We start from the raw sequence: 16189 nt of genomic DNA on the forward strand, positions 1-16189 counted from the left end.
CACTAAAGATGTATGCTGTAAAATCAGTCACCTGAAAAAATGAAAAGTTGAAAGAAATCATTAAAAGCTCCAAGATACCATGACATCCATGCCCTTAATGAGTGTCCCTAAAATTCTGATCACATTGGTAGGTGGATAGACAATAACAAATTCAAATACGATTGTGTAAAGTGATACTAATTTGATATCATTATTGATCTAGTTATAAAAAGTTAACTCTTGTCTTTTTGTCCCTTCAGAAAAAAGTGAGCTTTGAGCCCGCCACATCCTACCTGCTCAAGAACTTGAAGCCCTTTTCCACCTACACCTTCCAGCTAGCTGCCAAAAGCAAAAATGGAATTGGGGCATATACCAATGAAGTGTCCATTGACACACCACAGACACGTAGGTCTACCTGCACAGACTGCAGTGTGTGAAAGTGTGAAGGTGTTTGTGAGAGCGAAAGAGAAACAAGATCCAGTTTTGACAATGCAAAAGCAAATACATGTAATGCTAAATCACGTAGGTTTCTCTGCTGCAATTTTAATTAGACACATATGTGGCATTGTTGCATTGTCAAAAAGGGGCCATCATGAATCAAGACCATAGCTGGAGCTGACCTCAGAATTGATATTTCAACAAATATATAAAAGACCAATAATTATTTCAAGAACTTAGCTTTAGTTGATGTATTTTGCATACAGTACTAAGCAATTCTTTTAAGATTGCCAGAAAAACTTCATTTGTTGGCTACCAATCTGAGGTCCGTAAGAGACTCAGTAAAACAAGGTAAGACGAGGTTGGCAGATAGACATGAGAAGTCCAACATGGACCACAGAGGCTTGTAGGCTGTAAGGACAAATTATGGGAAGGTATGTGTGTTTCAAGCTCTAGTCAGTGTTTTTGTCATTCACTCGTTTTCATTAATCAAACATTGCTACCAAACAGAAGTTGACACCCATCATTTCAGTATCTCTGTTCAACCATCTTTTAATTTCTATGGTCATTTTTCAAAAGAGCTTCAGTTCTCCAGAGTTTCTTTTTCATTTTGTGTTTCTTTGTCTTTTGCTCTCTGTCTCTCATCTGCTCAATTTCACCCCCATGGCAAACCTCACTTCTCCACTCACCTCTCCACCCACCAATAACAACTTGTACACACAACCAAATAACATTTACCCAAACAACCCCTATTGTGCCTCCTCAAAACTGGCCAATCAGTTCCTTCAGCACCTCCCCAGGACATCAAATGCACCAGTCCCAGTTCTACCAGCGTCCTGGTAAGTTGGGCACCACCACCTGTGGAGTTTCAGAACGGCATCATTACAGGATACTCCATCCAGTATGCCACTACAGAGGGCAACAAAACATCAAAAAGAATTGATGGAATTTCTCCGGAAAGTTCTCCGTATCTCCTGGAAAACCTAGAGAAATGGACTGAGTACGGCATAACCGTGAGGGCACAGACGGAAGCTGGGGATGGACCAGAAAGTTTACAGCTTCTTATCCGCACTGAGGAAGATGGTATGTTCCCAACAAAAGATACAAATAAAAATAGGATGGTCCTCCCTACTAATAGTCGCTACCTCTAACTTACTAACCAAGCAGCACCCTAAACTAACAGCAAGCTTGTTCTACTGGCCAGTAAACTCATTTATTCTGTTCTTGAGCTGCAATTTAAACGGACAATGCATTTGTGAACCACTGTCAGACCCTCCAGTGAAAACCTCCTCTTTATTTTTCCTTTGTAACCACCAGAATCTGCCAACATACAGAATCTCCCTCACCACTGCTTTCTCTTGTCAGCAGCAGTCCCCTTTTTTCCTGCAGCAGCTGGCATTATCCACTTTTATTTTTTTGAACCAGCATCTTTTTTCCTCACCTTTCCCTTTCTTCTAAAAGCCCCTCTTTTTACTAAAAGGATTGCTGAGATGTTCCTGTCGAAAGCTAGCAATAGTCCCCTCTAACAATAACAAGGCTGTCGGTGTACCTCAATCTTTCCTCACCTTGGCTTTTCTCACCAGTAATCTGTCCTACCAAATCATTTCCAGTACCTTTACAATTATTTTGATACATCTAATGTTAAACCAGTGCAGTGTCTTATTGTATCTAGAGTAATTTGTTATATTTTTGATTCCAGTACTCTTTGTGCTTGTGGGTGGGTCTGTCAAATAGATAAAGGTGGCTGGAGTTTTTTCCTTCTTTTTGTATATTTTTGCTTTTTGGGGAAAGAAGTGTAGTTCTTGGCAGTACGGGAGAGGTTTTTCTTGATAACAGTATTTTCTCTTTGACTGCCTGCCACTATTTATCTGCCCCTGGCAACAAATCCTTTTCTATCTGCCATTCTTATCTTTTCTACATTTGCTTCTTATCCTCCACTGCTTTTTTCCTCCATGTTTTTCCTCAAGCGCTCTCATTTTTTTTACTATTTTGACTTTTTTTCCCTGACATCAGAGCTGTTTTAGACTTTTTGTAGGGTTGTAGTTTTTCACCTTTTTTTAGCTTTTGGCTGTTTTTGCCCCTGAAAGCATTTTTTTTTTTTTTTACTAGAAAGAAACTTCACTAAAGTGAAGGCCTTTAACTGAGAGGTTTAACTGCCCATCATCTGTGACCCTTGACTTCTATCCAAAAATGCATTTGTAGTTCCAAGTGGTCCTCCACGAGGGGTGGAGGCAGAAACTGTGAACGCCTCGGCTGTTAGGGTGAAATGGCGAGCCCCTGCACCTGAAAGACAGCACGGTCTGATCCGAGGCTACCAAGTCCATTATGTGAGGATGAACTACGGAGAACCTCAGGGTCAGCCATTCATCAAGGACATCCTCATAGATGACTCACAGGTAACCCGAGAATATTACCTTAATGGGTAATCTGTAAATAAGTAATCTATAAATGCAATATAAAACATTATGAGATAAATTATATTACATGGTAATGCTGATTATTAGCACAGTCAGCTCAGTTCAGCAGCACGTAGGTTTACTTGGACATATTATACAGATGTCAAAAACCACGATGTGGCCATTAAGACAATAAAGTATCTTATTTCAATTGTGCAAACACCATCTGTTATAGAAGGTGTTGTGCTGGAATTAGGACCCAAATATAGGACAATATAGGCTTTTTATTTAAGTCCAAAATACATTAACACAAGTTCAGAAACACAAAGAGAACCATAAGAAACAGCAAAGAGCAAACAGAAGAAAGGTCAGTGAGGACTAACTAGGGATTAGACTCAGATGTGTATAATCAGCACAGGTGAGGACAATCAAGTAGGGAGGAAAAAGAACACATGAGAGGACCAACTTTTTAAAGTAAAACAGGAAATGTGTAACAACTGTTAGTTTAAAAAAAAAAAAAAAGAAGCACAAAGAAGGACAACAAGACAGAGGCAAAGGAAGCAAAATTAACCCAACAAAGCAGGAAATGGCTAGAAGACAATTAAAACCTAAGAAGACATCAGACCAGGTAGCACTGGTGAGCCACGACATTACTATAGAACTGAAAACACTGAAGAAACTAAACATGTTAGAAAGAAAAAAATGACAAATTTTAACTCAAATTAAATATGAACCAAGCACACAAAAAACTAACACTAGAACAGCAACTTCACAGGTATTCAGAAAACTAAATGAGAGCTAGAACTTAAATAAAATAGTGAAACTAAAGGTGAGCTTTACTGGAACAATAAAAACAAAACAGGGATCCAATATTACTAAAATAGCAGGAAACAACACTATGACAACAGAATTAGTGACTACACATTTGCTAAATAAGAAGCTAACTCTCTTATTTGTCTGTATAATATCTCATACCTGCAACCAGTACGCTTAGTTTTGCATGAATACGGGAAACAAGCTGGTCCATCTTTGTGCAGGTCGGCGAATGTCAGACTTTTTCTACCCTTTAGAAATGAAAGAACCTTCAAACCCTCACCACAATTTTAAAGAATCAACAGTTATAGAGACATCAACTAAAAAGGATCCAAATTAAATTTTGCTTAAATGCACCCTCTCTGTTGTCTAAATCTCTTCACCCAGCTGTGGGCTTACTTGTATTTGAGAATCAGTGTTTTCTCCTGATTGTGCTAAGTCAACAGTCCGCAACCCGTAGCTAAACACTTAGCGAACAAAATCATTATTCTCATCACATGTTATGTAACTCCACTAATGTCCAAGTAGTAATAACAGCTAGTAACTCATGTTATGTGCCAGCAAAAGCAAGCAAATGTCATGTCAGCCAAAGTCCGTTGGTAAAGAAAATACCACAGTGTTAAGTATCGTACTTTACATCTTTAACATCTAAACTCAACATTAAAAATGCGCTTTTTTCAGTAAGGGTAAACTATTTTCTGACTCTTACTCTTTCGAGTAAGTGGAGCTAGCATTTGTTTCTTCTTGTTTTGTTTTCTGGTAAATGTGAGAATTTTTCCCATCGCAACTCTAAAAGTAATGTGAACACAGCCTGACTCACAGAATTCCTAAAATAAGATTTACAATCTGATAAGGTTAAACAGCCTTAATGTGTGTTATTACGTTTTATTTAAATTAAACTGGAGATTTTGTTAAATGCAGATAAAAAAAAAAGTCCTTTTGACTATTACTCATAATGTGTTTCTCTCTTCTTTTTTTTCCTCCTGCTGCTTCATCATTCAGTGGGAATACGATGACTCAACAGTATATGTGAGTAAACATTTATTTGTGCATATTATTTGATGTTAGAAAAAGAAAAAAAAGTAGATGAGTCATATTTATGAGACTGGAGCTTTAAAATTAAGTCTTTAAACGTCGTGCAAGAACACATTTCTATTTCTGTATTGCGTGTTCACCAGGAACATAGAAAAGAGAATATATTTAATAAAGGGACCTAAAAAAAAACCCACAGATGACTGATAATATGAGTCATTTTTTGTATCACCAAAATATTCTTGCTATATATACGATTTACACACATACTAAGAAATTAACAAAATATATGTGTTTATATGGAGACAAATCAGTTTTTAATTTCTTTGTAGGTAAACGATATTTTGAGTTTAAAAAATGATTTAAACAAGAGTATCCGTACATGTCTTGATATTGTTTGTGCAGAAGTGAGCTGAATAACTGCACAGTCACACTGTCAGGCACAAAGACTGTACGCTTTTGCTGTACCTCTTTGTGTTGCTTTAACCGCACCCTCCTTGAGTCTCTTTTTGTTGAGCAGTGACTGCTCATTATCCCGAGGACAAACAAAAATTAGTGGCCTTTTGTCGCTGACAATGCTTTTTGTTGTTCTGCAGGAAGTGGTGCTTGGGGACCTGAAGGCAGATACTGCCTACTCTGTATCAGTAGGGGCTTACACTGCCAAGGGCGATGGCGCTCGCAGCAAACCTGTTACTGTGTGCACCGCCCCGCCATGTAAGTGTGTCTGCACAGACCCAACCATACACAAAGACACAGAGGTTGAAATAAATGACACACGTAGTTGATTGTCTTTGAGAGTTTGGCATCACTAATGATAATTATTGCCCATTGAAATGGTCTCACACCTTGCTGTGCCACAAGAAGCCACGGGTGCTGTATTAATCGTATTGTGCAGTTTTGCTCGAGGTAATGAATAATGTGCTTTGTAATTACCGTCTAATTTTCTTTTCATTATTCTCTCCCTCTCTCCTGTTTCTTTCCTTTCCCTCGTAGTGCCCGAGAAGCCCAAACTGCTAGTGAGTGCCACTGACTCGGGTACGGCCCTGCTTCAGTGGTACCCCCCTCCCAGTCCAGCCACCCCGCTCCTGGGGTACCGCCTCACCTTCGGCCGCGTTGACGTTCTCCCTTTTACAGTGGTTGGGTTTCCCCCCAAGGAAAACCGCTACACTGCCCAGGATATCCACAAGGGTGCTAACTATGTGTTCAGACTGTCAGCCCGCAACAAGATGGGCTATGGAGAAGAGGCTGTAAAAGAGGTGACTACTCCAGAAGACGTCCCGAGTGGATATCCAGAAAATATTATCTCAGAAGAGGCGTCTGCCACCTCGCTTCGGCTGGCGTGGAAAACAGTCCCGCTGATTGAGCAAAATGGGAAAATTTTGAAATACTCGGTGCTATACAAGGATATAAACAGTCGGGGAAACGCTACAGAGGTTGTGGTGCCCACTCAAAGGTCGAGTGTTTTGTTGGAGGGTCTGAGTGCCGATACTGTGTATGATGTCAGGGTGTGTGCGTTCACAGCTGTCGGTCCTGGGCCTTACAGCCCCAGTGTCCAATTTAGGACCCAACGGCTAGACCAAGGTAGGCTCACACTCACATTCTAACGACCCATCTTCACCAGGCTCAGGATGCTAGACACACTTCCAAACAGCACATTTGAGAGTAAATCAAGCAAAGTCCCACATGAACATGAGACATCTTGTGGCTGCATCCTAAGTGTCCTTTTTCGTTGTCTTGTCACTGTAGCCTTAGACCCAACATCCTTTTCCTAAAGCAAGGTAAGAGTTTTGGGTCTTGGGCAGGAATCACAGTCCTGTGTGTTAATAAGAGCAAATAACTAGCATGAGGCTGGTACTAGAGAATGATACGCAGGTAAGACCAGTAGGACTGGACAGTAGAGACCGTAACTGCGAATGCTGGGCCACATTAATACTCCTTTCTTTTTTTTCTTTTTTCTTTTTCCCGTCCCGTAGTTTTTGCCACCAACTTCAGAGTAAAAGCATCCATGAAGAACTCTGTCCTGCTGTCCTGGGAGATCCGTGATAAGAACCCTGTCCAGCCGTTCACTGTAAGGAGATGTATATTTGTTTGTTAGTAGGTATAAAAATTAGCCGTGCCTCATGCAGTTTAACGTTTATAAGCTGAAAAAGCAGGACCTTGATAAAAGCGTGAGATTAAATTCAGAATTGCATGTTTTGCAGTTGTATATGGCAGATTAATTATGAGGAATCATATTTCCAACCACTCATTATCTATGAAACTTCACTCTTCCTGTCAAGAAAAGATAATGAAGTCTGGCTCCTTAACAGACAAAGGAAGATACTGTTACTTTTATCTCACAATTGCCACAATTTATGTCAAAATCTTTTCACTCCATCTTGGAGTCATAACGTAGTTAAATGTAAATACACAGACATTTGATACATATTTACAGATTAAATATGAAGAGAAAATTCATAGAACATCAAAACCTCTCACGTCTGTGGTAAACAAATATTCATGAACTGGTATTTTTTATAACAAAATAGCATCACAACTTGATTTTCTTCATTGTCAGTGCAATCCATCCTTTGTGGTTTCTACTTCCATTGGAGGAACTGCACAATATAAGCATAATTTTATTCTAATCAGCTAAGTGTAAGGCAAAACTAGGCTTCCTATTTAGACCTCTATGTGCATTTGTGGTGTTTTCAGATCCTGTATGGGAAGGGCCAGTCTGTGGAAGTGGATGGCAAACAAACTCAGAAGCTGATCACTGGTTTGGAGCCAGACACTCAGTACTCTTTTCTGCTAACCAACCGAGCCAACAGCGCTGGGGGCCTGCAGCACCGTGTCACTACTACCACCGCTCCAGACATCCTGAAAACCAAACCTATTGTAGTGGGAAAGACTAATGCAGATGGCATGGTGACTGTGCAGCTACCGACTGTACAGACCACAGCTAAAGTCAGGTAGGAAAGACTTAAAGCATGTAGACAGAGTGGATTTGTTATCCTAAATACCAACTGTGAAAGCTTTAAATTATTACTTTGTATCAATTTATCTATGGACCCTGTGAGGTCATTTTACTATGTCTCGGAGCTTACAACAAGTCTGAGAACTCCCTCAACAGGCCAAACGAATAGAATAGAATAGAATAGAATTCAACTTTATTGTCATTGCACATGCACAGGTACAGGGCAACGAAATGCAGTTTGCATCCATCCAGAAGTGCTTTAGTGATATAGATATATTAACAATATATATTAGCAATAATATAGATATGTGAGTATATTACAGAAATGGGTCTATTATGGTATGTTATAATGTACACGGTATGAAGTATGTTGTGAATATTCTATAACTATAAGTATGTACAGGCTGTAGTGAGTACAAGCTATGTACAGGATATAAATATGAAAAACTATACAGAAATATGAGATAAATAACTTTACAGAAATCTGAGATATACAGTTATACAGAATCCCCACTACTGAACATTTTACCTGCTTTTTGGCACCAATAATAAATATAGATACAAAGTCCAAATAGCCATACATGTTTAAATATGCATACTGCTTCTCACAGCTATTTTCCAGAAGTCTGTCTTTCTCTGTCACTTCAGTAGTGTTTTGGGGTGGGGGGGGTTTTCCACTCTTTTATTGTTTACAAGATGGTCACTCAAAATGTCAAAATAATCCAAAAACACAAACTGGATTTAAATACGTATCGATTTGGATACTATTCCCTCTTTACAAATTCTTATTGTCAGATTCAACATGAGGCCGCATACTGTATTAGTAGTTCTCTCCCAGCAGATGCCACACACTTTCAACGTACTATACTGTTTCACAGCAGCTACAACTACAGCAACATACTAATGTATATTAGTATAATGTATATCATATTGATGGTCAGATACTGCATACTCTTTTTAAAGTAGAGATAACACCCAGAGTTAGATGAGAGGATCAATAGCACTTTTCTGTCACCAGCAGCCACTTAGCTTAGCTAAGCACTTGAAACAGCCTGAGTCTGTTTGTAATAGAAATTGCCAACCACTTTTTCTTATGCTCAGAAAGTAACTACAATTTTTTTTAAACTTTTCATAAAATTAATTTTCAAAGAATTAAATGGATAAAAAATCTATGAAAAAATTTAAATGGCTACAATTTAGGTCCAGGTCATTTATTTAGCCCTGTTATGCAATTAAAGTTACGACTGCTCTTGTGAACAACACATTTGTACTTTTGAATTTGGCTGCATGCGTCTTCCCCACAGTTCTGTCCTCTCTCCTTTTTCCTTCTACAGAGAAGCAATGTCATAATGTTGCCTCCACTATGCTTTACTATAGAGATGATATGAGTCAGTGCATTGTGTTTGCCAGATGCTTGGAGATCTGACTTCACAGTGCACCATTTGGCAAACTCCAAGTAGGCTCTGATATGCATTTTTCAGAAGTGACTTCTGTCTTGCTTCTCTACCATGAAGGCCAGTTTAATGGAGTTCTACTTCCAGGGAGTTTCCTTCATCTTTGAAGAGCACCTTTGAAGTTCCGTTTAATGATCTTGTGGTTTTAAGTCACTTTCCAGACCAAGACTATTCCTGCTCAGTTATTCCACTTGACCTGACAACCATCCTTATGATTATCCTTGTACATGGCCTTCGTGCCCGTGGTACCACTGATAGCGTTAGAAAGTTTTATGCCCCTATCCTTTTCTGTGCTTTAAAACAATATTATAATTGCTGGCTTTAGAGTTTCTTAACTTAATGGCTTGTTTTTGTGAATTATGGGTCTTTATATAGACAGGTGTGTCCATCATGTTCCATACACATCGAGAATAAATAAAGTGTAACATCAAATGCCTCCATACTGTAGTGTCTGAAATCCTTTTAAAGTATTCTGTTAAATGTCAGAACACTGACGGTTCTTAAGAAACTGTGCAGTTTGGAGTGTGCTTCCTCAGGCCTGATCCCAGTTGCATGTTGTGTTTCAGGGGTTATTTTGTGGTAGTGGTGCCGCTGAAGAAGCAGAGAGGGGGAAAATTCTTGAATCCTTGGGAGGACCCTGACCAAATGAACCTGGATGAGGTGAGACGTGCAGCAGGCAGGAAAAATAAAAAGCTAAATAATGGTCACACTTGTTATAAGGTAATACCGATGCTGGGGGGGAATGATTATGTTAATCAGGATGATGGGGGTAATAACTGTTAAATGCGATGCAGATTTTTTGTCTGTTGTATCAGACTTATCAGACTGTGCCTTGTTACGTGAAGGCAAACGGCCTAACCATCCATTCCTTGCTCACTCTAAACAATGCTTTCACATGCCATTTCCCATCTAATTCCACTCCCTGCCTTTTTCTAAAGACTTCACCACCTCATTATTCTGCTCTGAAAGCAATTGAGTCAATAGAGTTTTATGGCGCCTACTGTCTCAGTGGATAAATGTGGCAGCAATTCAGTTGATGAACAAATTTGGGCTAAGGTGATATTGCACTGTACAGTCCATTGTTTCTACAATAATGAGGGTTTTGTTTGGGGTAAAATTGTCAAAACTGACCTTTTTTTCTGAAGGTTTTTTTGTATGTGGGTTGGGATGGGAGGGGGGAGTTTGAAGCAGACTGATGATCTGGTCATGCCCTTTGTTTGAACTTGGTGCAACCAGCATTTGCAGGTTGTTGTCCTATTTTTATGTCACGTATTTGTGTCAGACGTTTTTTTGTTTCTTTGTTTCCTTTCTGTCAATTTTCCCCATCTCCTCTAAACTCTGAACCTGCCTGCTCATTTACTCTGTTTTGTTTTTCCTCATAGCTCCTCAGAGAGATCAACAGAACCAGCGTCAGCCGAGCCCTTCGCATCCGCAGACAGGCTAGCCAGTCAGATCCCAGGGCTTATGTCACCGCTCACTTCAAGACTCTGCCCATTGAATTCACATTAGGGGACGGCCGAAACTACGGCGACTTTCGCAACCGTCCACTGCAGAACGGACAAGACTATGTTTTCTTTGTGCTGGCGCTGCTCGACCTCTCCGAGAATGTGAGTGCAGATGCAAACACGCCCGAACAAATCTACCGTCTGGGTACACTGGTGTTTAATTTATACGTGTAACTGCTTAAACCCTTGGTCTCTTGCAGACTATGTATTCAACCAGCCCTTACTCTGATCCTGTGACATCATCATATGTGGATCCTCAACCAATTGTTGATGAGGAGGAGGGTCTTTTGTGGGTGGTGGGGCCTGTGCTGGCTGTGATCTTCATTGTCTGCATCGTCATTGCCATTCTCCTCTTCAAGAGGTAAGATCAGCACGATGGAGGAAAACAGAAATAAACGCTGTTCAGTAGTACATTTGAATGCTGACACAAAGAAAGCTGTAAACAAAAGAGATTTTGAGTTTTGCTGAATATGGAGAAAAGAATTTAAAGCTTCACATAAGTCTTTATAGTAGGGACAACAGTTATTCTGCAGGGGTTTATCCATTTCCATCACTTAATGTATCTTTTTTGTTCATTTCATGAATATTTCCTACAAGTTATCAAGCAGTGTGTGACAGAAAAAGATCCTAATCAGCAGACAGTGTCAGTTTTCTTTCAGAGATGTGCATACAGATTATTATCGTTTACATCAGTTGTCAGATCTATCATTTTGTGTGAACATCATTTATATTTCTAAATGAATAAAAAAATCAGCATTTCCTTGTTGCTTTAAAGGTTAAACCAGTGGGTTAAATGTATGGTGAAATATTTATAATTATTTATACTAATAATAGCTAAGCTTAAATTTGAGGTTTTCATAGATATGTATTTTTTTCTGTCATCATCAGTACTGTGCAAAAGTCATGAGCAATGCTTCTTCAGGCTTTCTGAAGGTCATTCACCTCTAAGGTGATTCCCAAAGAGCTATTAGCTGAACATTTTTCATATCTCATAATGGTGTACGAGCTGCCCTTAAAAAAACTGAGAAAACTGGACGAGTGCACAGGTTTAAAAACATCTGAAATGATGTCTTTAAGAAATAAGAACATTTCCAGGACCTCAGAGATGCATCTGGTCCTTCACGCGATCCATCTACTGTTTGCTGAAGCCTTATGAGAAATGGCTTCAGTTGAAGAGTGGCTGTCAAGAAGCCACTCGTAAGGAAGGAAAAGTGGAGAAAAGAACTGGACCTAAAATCAGTGGCAACGGGTCTTCTGGAGTGACAGGAATGACTGTTTTCAGCCATCTTTCGTTATAAACAGCCTCTGTCATGGTTCGGAGCTTCATTTCCGCTGGTGATGTCAAAATTGATGGAATCATGAAAACTACCATCAGCGTGACAATGACGCCCAAACACACTGCCAGTGCAACAAAAACAAACCTGGAGAGAAAAACAGACAACAGAGCACTATGAGTCATGGATTGGCCTCCCCGGAGCCCGAACGTCATTATTGACAATATTGAAGCAGCGCGGGATCCTCTTGACAGAGAATGGAACAAAAATAAAGCCAACATCCAAACAAGAGACTTGAAAGCCCTTCAAGAAGCCTGGAGAACTATTCCTGACGACTACTTAATGAAACTACAAGAAAGCTGCCTAAGAGTGTGTTTTGAGGAAAAAAGATGGCAACACCAAATAATGACTTTCAAGCTCATTAGAAGCAAAGTCTGTTTTTGTCTTATATATTGAGTTTATATACTTCCAATAAATTGTTGCACCAATTTCCCATTTTTGAAGAAAACTGCAAATAAAAATAAATAAAGTATTTGCACAGTAACGCCCATTTAAAGCCAAATATAGGGAGCAGTGTTAGCTAGCATGAGAGAAAAGTGAAAGATAACATTATCACCCATTAGCACTATTCACGATAAGCTCGCCAGCCAATCTTCTAGCTAGAGGTTAGTTAATGCACATGAATAATTAGTGTGACTGATGCAGCTCAGCAAAATTATTAACCTTGATGGTCATAATCTAATACTCAGTACAGCCCTAGAGTGTAACTCCTGGTGATTTCTAGCTATTCATTTCACACTTGTTCTTAAGCTGTACCATTCCAGGGCAGAGTTGCTAGGTGTTGATATGTATGTAGTGTCCTTGTGTGAAAAAGCTTTTGTGTTTAGATTTACTGTTGATCTTTATAGCTACAGGAGGTGCTGTTTTGCATATTTAAGATCATATTATTATTCCTATCCATTTAAATGAGAGGAAGAGAATGATGAGTTCAGCAATGCTTTAGTCCCTGATGTTTGTTGATTGGACACTAATGTTATTCATCCTTGTCTCTGCTTTTATCTACACGTCTGCCTACGTGGATCCAGCAAACCTGACAGGTAAACAAACACTGCTTATTACCATTTCCTCTGTCCTACGGGGACAATTTCCTTGCAAAGAATCATTTAGAAAATTGAACCCAGAAGAGTCAGGATTATTGCCGTGTGCCTTTATTGACAATATATTAACTAGAAGTATACTGGCTGAATTGTACATTTGTAATCCCCCAAGCTCACTTTATTCAGTGTGTTGGATAAAGATATGTATGGGAAGAGTGACAGCTGCACTGCATCGGCTGGTTTATGTCCATCATTTTAAGTGCATTTTAAGTAGATCAGGTTGAGGTAAATTATGTTTGTTCTTCCAGGAAAAGAGCCGAGGCTGAAGGAAGAAAGGGCAGTTTTCCCTGCAGCAAAGCGATGTCCTCCCACCATCCCACTGATCCTGTGGAGCTACGCAGAATCAACTTCCAGACTCCAGGTAGATTGGGGAGAAATATCCACATGCAAAATATGCTATATGTGGCCAGTGTTGATGAGATTAACTGTGGTGTTGTTTCCCTTTTCAGCCTACCGTGTATCAGTGTACCGCGGTTATCGGCGTCTGTCAAGTTAGTTGGTCCTTGTCCCCCTCTTTCTTTCTTTCTCTTTCTTTTTCTGTCTTTCCATTTTTTCTACTCTTTTCCTTCTCCATATCCATGCTAACTAACCATCCATCCCGTATAGGATGAAGCTGCTTGACATTTCATCAAACGCCTCCGGAATACTTCTACTGAAAAAAAACAAAATTAAAATCATGCTAAATTTTTTATTGCCTGTGTCATAGCCTTTTTTTAAATCTTCACCAGCAGTGTGCGTATCCTCTGAAGACATGTTATTGTGCCTCAGTAACTTTCTGAACATGCACATTGTTCCTTCTGTCTGCCTGGAGAGAAAACGGTCACTTAACCAAAAAAAAAAAAAGACAACACTTCCATTTGCTTCCTCCACTGTCCATGGACCGAGCACTAAACAACACCTCCTTTGAGAATCCTAACTCTTAACGTTTTCCTCCAAAGGAGTTCAATTGTGTGTGTATCAAAACCGCCTCTTTTTCTGTTTCTGTGCTCGGCAGGCATGGCAAGTCACCCGCCCGTCCCCATCTCTGAGCTGGCAGATCACATTGAGCGCCTCAAGGCAAATGACAATCTCAAGTTCTCTCAAGAGTACGAGGTACGAATGCTGATTATCTGATGCACATAAACACACGCACACACTCGCATATTTATCATTGACCTGCCGTTTCTTGCTCTTGCTCAGTTCCAGTTCTGATAGCGAGCGCGAGTAGATTTAAAGCCTCGCATTGACTATACAGTTAAGTTACGTTTGGATTCGTCTCCGTCGAACGATACAAAATCGAGCGCATCTCCCTCTCTCTGCTGTCTTGTTGTTATCTATACAAATATAAGAGGAAAATTGAAATTGCAAGCTCAAAGAGAGTTTGCTTACAGCCAGATGGTTATCAACCCCTCATTTCTACACTCTGGTGGAGAAAAGGGGAGCTAGAAATAAAGCGGCAGCCACAGAGAGCAGACTCGCCAAGAGATGCAAGAGGCAAATGTTCTCTGTAAAATAGACGCTTCTTGATTAGTTTCCTTCAACTTACAGAAGAGTTAATGTGGAACAACAACAGAAAAGCCATTTGCTTGGAGATAACAGTGTGGCTGAACTTGTCGTGCTGAACTGTGGCCCTCAAAAAAAAGACATTAGCAGAAATATTATGGCTGTGTCGCAAATAGCGCTACAATGAGCTCCACGGAGAGCTGTTAAAAGAGTAAAAATGTTTTCTTTTCCCTGCATAAAAAATGTGTTTAGGCCAAGGGCTTCTGGGTGGAGGAGACTGCATAAGGCCCTAATTGGTTGCCGCAAAAGAGAGACAAATTGTGTGTGACAGATATATAGTACGTATATAGAGAAAGACAAGGACACATTATGCAAAAAGTAGAAAAACAGAGCAAGAATGTTTTTTGGGGGGCGGAGAGTGTTGGGAGAGAGGATAAAGGAGGATGGAGGAGACATTGAGGGAGAAGCTGTATGCAATTGTGGTGTGAGCTGGAACCACTCTGTTGAGCCTCACATTCTCTCTGCATGACTGTGTGCTTTGTTCGGTACTGAAGCTTTAACGAAGGAACAAGAGAGATGGATGGAAGAGGGACTGAGAGCGAGAGAGAGGCCAGAAATGCTTGCGGTGTAATAATCAGGCACACATGATGTCGGCTGCTCATGGAAAGCAGTCTTAAACATACGTGCACGTATCCAGTACCGCTCCTGTCCACTTTTTCCTCAACCAAACCATAATTATGTGTCGTAAAATATTCAGAATTGCTAAATTGCTCTGGCTCTCTCCTCTTCGTCCCTCTCCATTGACAGCCCTATAATGACCTCATGTCTGCCTCTCCCAGCTAACAGCAATGGTTGCTGTAATTACCCTCTAGGAACTTAATGTGTTGCTCTAACACAACCATCCCCTCTCTCCCAGGGTTATTGGTTGCGCTTTTATCGTCTTTCTCTTTTAGCTAGTTTTGAAAGTGGAAAGTCTTTCTTGAAAAGGGATATCATGGTTGCCCACGTTCCTATACAGTATCAATAATACCTTCTTAATTTTCAGTTTGTTGTTGGTTTTAACAGTGGGTTTTGCTGCAACGATCCTGCCCCGGTGCCTGTGAGCTCAGATTCTTGGAACTGTTAAAATCTTCCTGTTCTGGATGCCAATTTCTTGCACGTTGAGGTTCAGTTTAAGAGATAGCGATATCGATGCCAGCAGTGAATTTTAAGTGCTAATGCTTGGTGCTTATGTGTGATTTTAGAGAATCAGCCAATGCTGTGCACGCATAAGCAGCATATCGTACCTTACAATCATACGGGGATTAAAAGTGGTATGTAGCAAGATTGTTTTTTCCTCATTGCAAGTCCTGTGAATCATTCGTGCCACGGCCATTTATCTTAATCTAATGTTTTTGACAGACTGCATGCTAGTCTCACTGTCTGAAACCCACTTGCTTTAATAATGCCAAAATATTTCTGGTAACAAAAACATGATTGAGCACAGAACAACTGTGGTAAGCCACATGAAACGATATAACTGCAACAGCTTCTCGTTGATGTTTGTTCTTTGTTTGACCTTCGCTTGCGTGTCTTGCAGTCAGTCGATCCTGGTCAACAGTTCACGTGGGAGAACTCCAACTTGGAGGTCAACAAACCAAAGAACCGCTACGCGAACGTCATTGCCTACGATCACTCCAGAGTTATACTCTCCAGCATCGAGG

At 40.1% G+C, this 16189-nt stretch overlaps 1 protein-coding gene across 5 annotated transcripts in view; it reads left to right on the top strand.

Moving 5' to 3' along the window:
• The window catches only part of ptprdb (protein tyrosine phosphatase receptor type Db), a 164293-nt gene that overhangs the window by 129205 nt on the left and 18899 nt on the right, over positions 1–16189 (top strand). For 3 of the 5 annotated variants that reach the window (XM_085459465.1, XM_085459466.1, XM_085459470.1), the window contains 11 exons: positions 240–384; positions 6632–6726; positions 7353–7609; positions 9635–9728; positions 10451–10675; positions 10774–10934; positions 12933–12944; positions 13253–13365; positions 13454–13495; positions 13999–14096; positions 16066–16189. In XM_085459465.1, the coding sequence (XP_085315591.1) occupies positions 240–384; positions 6632–6726; positions 7353–7609; positions 9635–9728; positions 10451–10675; positions 10774–10934; positions 12933–12944; positions 13253–13365; positions 13454–13495; positions 13999–14096; positions 16066–16189 (1366 nt within the window). Of the gene's footprint in view, positions 1–239; positions 385–1197; positions 1501–2619; positions 2814–4628; positions 4656–5254; positions 5373–5651; positions 6240–6631; positions 6727–7352; positions 7610–9634; positions 9729–10450; positions 10676–10773; positions 10935–12932; positions 12945–13252; positions 13366–13453; positions 13496–13998; positions 14097–16065 lie in introns of all 5 variants that reach the window. The other 2 variants (XM_085459469.1, XM_085459467.1) reach the window with 2 other exon arrangements.

Source organism: Copadichromis virginalis, linkage group LG6 (assembly GCF_057382275.1).
Source record: "Copadichromis virginalis isolate Kocher_CV1m ecotype Utaka linkage group LG6, C_Virginalis_male_GT1.1, whole genome shotgun sequence".
NCBI classification, from domain to species: domain Eukaryota; kingdom Metazoa; phylum Chordata; class Actinopteri; order Cichliformes; family Cichlidae; genus Copadichromis; species Copadichromis virginalis.